Source organism: Mya arenaria, chromosome 12, assembly GCF_026914265.1.
Source record: "Mya arenaria isolate MELC-2E11 chromosome 12, ASM2691426v1".
Classification (NCBI taxonomy): domain Eukaryota; kingdom Metazoa; phylum Mollusca; class Bivalvia; order Myida; family Myidae; genus Mya; species Mya arenaria.
In genome coordinates, this window is record NC_069133.1 from 27,238,611 (window position 1) to 27,241,885 (window position 3,275).

The 3,275-nt window shown below is 36.8% G+C and overlaps 1 protein-coding gene across 1 annotated transcript; it reads left to right on the forward strand.

Annotated features, from left to right (window-relative positions):
• Positions 1 to 813: 813 nt before the first annotated feature.
• On the forward strand, positions 814 to 2,364 carry LOC128212359 (uncharacterized). The gene has a single exon (XM_052917778.1). It carries the CDS (start codon positions 819 to 821, stop codon positions 2,289 to 2,291), a length of 1,473 nt encoding a protein of 490 aa, XP_052773738.1. The 5' UTR covers positions 814 to 818; the 3' UTR covers positions 2,292 to 2,364.
• The last annotated feature ends 911 nt before the right edge of the window (positions 2,365 to 3,275 follow it).

A 3,275-nucleotide genomic window follows, 5' to 3' on the forward strand; every position in this document is an offset into this window, starting at 1 on the left:
TTTAAGGAGTTTGAAAGAAACATATGTTCAAAATGCTAAAGACATTTATTGTACAAAACCTGCAGACTGTACTTACCAACTACGATGCTTCTGTATGTGCAAAATATATAATCAATATGTACAAAATATCCAAAAATATATAGAAACACAAAAACAGTATGCGCTTAAAAAACGATATGTATGTACCAAATACACGAACACGAATACACAAAAACACAATCTCTGTGTACAAAATACACAAACTGTATGCACAAAGTGTGATATACAAAATAAACAGACTGTGTTGTACAAAATACACAAACTCTATATTCAAAATACAAATACTGCATGTATCAAATACACAAACTGTTTGCACAAAGTAAACAAACTGTATTCAAAAAAACAAACAAAGTGTATGTACAAAATACACAATCTGTATGAACTAAATACAAAATCTTTGTTGTACGAAAAACACAAACTATATCGACTTCATATAGACCCCAACGCTAAGTTTTCATTTACCAAGGACATACATTTCTATATATCATGTTAATACATCATGTCTTACGACCTATGACTTATTTTGAATAACAATTAATGTACGTTTTATAATATGTATACTCATGGACATATTGTCTATTGTATTATGAAATAAAACTATAAAACTACATTTCTATATACATCTTATCTCAATTGATATGAAGTCCAACTACCGGTTCAAGTTTATATATTCCAACTATCATATATGATAATGACAGTGTTTTATCAATACTATGACCCTGAATGATTATCGTATTCTTTGTCCAATAAAGAGTCAGTTTGAAACAAACTTGTCAAGCATGAAGAAGTTGTTATTTTTCGGTTGTGTCTTAGCAAGTTTGATTGGAAATGTAAAAACCTTATTCGTAGACGGATGTCCCATCTGGGGTTGTCGACCAAGTGGATCGTTTTCACTCTACCTCAAGGTTCCAAGAGAAAATGCGTCCATCAGCTGGATCAGCGATCTGACGTTGGACCCCGTGCCAAACCCGCTCGGCTGTGTTGCTGACAGTGTCAATATTGTGTGCCTATCAAATGGACCGTTTAAAGAAGACAAAGGCTACGTAAGCCTGTTTGTTCAGAATGGAACGGTCCATTGGCGTGATCGCCTGCTGCACTTTCCGACACTTCCTCTCCTCGACAACTATGGTGACGTCACAGGGTCCGACGGGAGAAAACTCGTTCACTACGACGCCGACGGTAAAACGTATCCAATCATAAAGTGTTATGGTTTGGTGCCAATGTTTAGCATGCAATTGGTTGGAACTGACTTCCTGTTACTAGTTGGTGAACAAGGTGGCTTAGTTGTGCGTCTAACAAATGCAATTCCGGTAGCTGAAATATTTCTCAACGACACAATTCAGAATACAAATGGTACCTTTTTACCTATATCCCAGCCTGTAGTGAGTGGTCAAAGGTTTTATCTACTGACTGAATTTGTACCAGAAGTAGATTCGTACGACCCGACGATTCTAAATCTTCAAAGACTATATGCGATTGATATAAACAATCGACCAGCAGACATAATGACTGTTGCATGGTCTTACAATTTCGAGATGGAGGATGATAACTTCAAATTCGAAAGAGCAAATAGCAAAAATAAACAAAGCCGGACTATGAAAAGGAAGGAGCACATCCAGCTAATAACCGACAACATAAACTCGAAACAGAACGTGATGTGGGATTATTCTTCCAACAGTGTGTTTGTGACACTGCCACCACCATACATGTCTTTGTCAAAATCACGTAACACTTTCTGGATCTTCCAGGACATGAACGATACAGTAGCGCGCACGTTTCGCTCCGACTCCCTACACGTCACCCACATGGCAACATTTGAACCCGATACCTATATGTCTCCTGACACTTCTGGTTTGAATGCATATATTTGGGTATCTACTGCTGAGGGAATGTTACTAAAGCTAGAAGCAAATGGAATGGTTAATCAATCTATTGACCTTAACAAGCTGTTAAATACAGGCGTCGAAGTAACTACCAACATAATGCTAACACGTGAGGAAGATGGGTCAGATGATGTGATCGTTATAGGTGTGCAATGCCCTTCTGGCACTGTAGCTAATAACTATATTATTGCAGTTCTAAATGGTGGACAGGGTACCAGTAGTTTGTTGTGGAAGTTACCCGTGCCAAATAACATGCAGCCCAAAGGACAGTTGAGTGCCTCGAGGGGAGCAGACTTACAAATCAAGGACCAGATTATATTCTATGCAGAAGAAAGTGGTAAATCTGCGAGAATAATCAGTATTCATTGATATGCCTTTACATATTATTTACAAGTAGTTACTATGCTTGTTATATTTATTATTTTTGGTTCTGTTTCTTATATAAGGCAATAAATTATAATTATGTTAAACAGCAGGGTTTGTTATGAACGTGGTTATACCCGCATACCTTATAATAAGGCCAAAAGAAAACGTTGTGGGTCTGGTTGCATGGTGACAAAAGAAAACATGCTAGGTAGCAGGTTAAACATATGATTTCTTTCAATAATGATATTGTTTATTAAGTATGAATATCGCTGTATTGTGTACAAACATACACAAAGTGACATGCATGTTGCCAAGATGTTAACACTTTATCTGAAGTTAACTGTGTCACCTTTATAAATAATTTTTCTATACTTAAATATTTCAAATTTGATATCGTGCTTATTTCTTAACAAACAGTCCTAGTTTTAGCCGAGGTCCATACACCTTCGAGGGCTGACTGACCGGTCCTTATAATGCCATATGACCCGAATACACTTTTCATTACAAGGCAATATTTTAAAAGCGATTTAAATGTGTTTTATTTAACAATCTGATAATGTTTACTTGCGACAAATTTTCGCCGTTGTGAAAATAGCAAGCCGTACTAACCAATCGTTTGACGTCAGCGGTCCATATTACATTTTTGGCGAGGTCCGGACCGGCCAAAAATATAATATGGACCGCTGACGTCATAAAAATGGATTTTCATCAAAATACAGTGATATACGGACCGATCGAGATTATATATATAAAGAAGGGACAAATGGATGTGAGGTATAATATATGGTAATATTATATAAGTGAAATATTGGTTCGGGCAAGTCCAAAATCTGGTTGAAATCGGTGTTATCAAAGGTCAATCATTGAACAAAACCGGAGACAGGCCAATGTCCATGAACAGCATTGGAGTCAAATTGGGATATTATGAATGCCGGACCAAAGGTTTTAACTCAAGGGCAAGATAGTGAAACCGCTTTCTATTTCAAC

Coding starts and splice junctions, on each gene's coding strand:
- LOC128212359 (XM_052917778.1), top strand. CDS start 819: ATGAAGAAGTTGTTATTTTTCGGTTGTGTCTTAGCAAGTTTGATTGGA.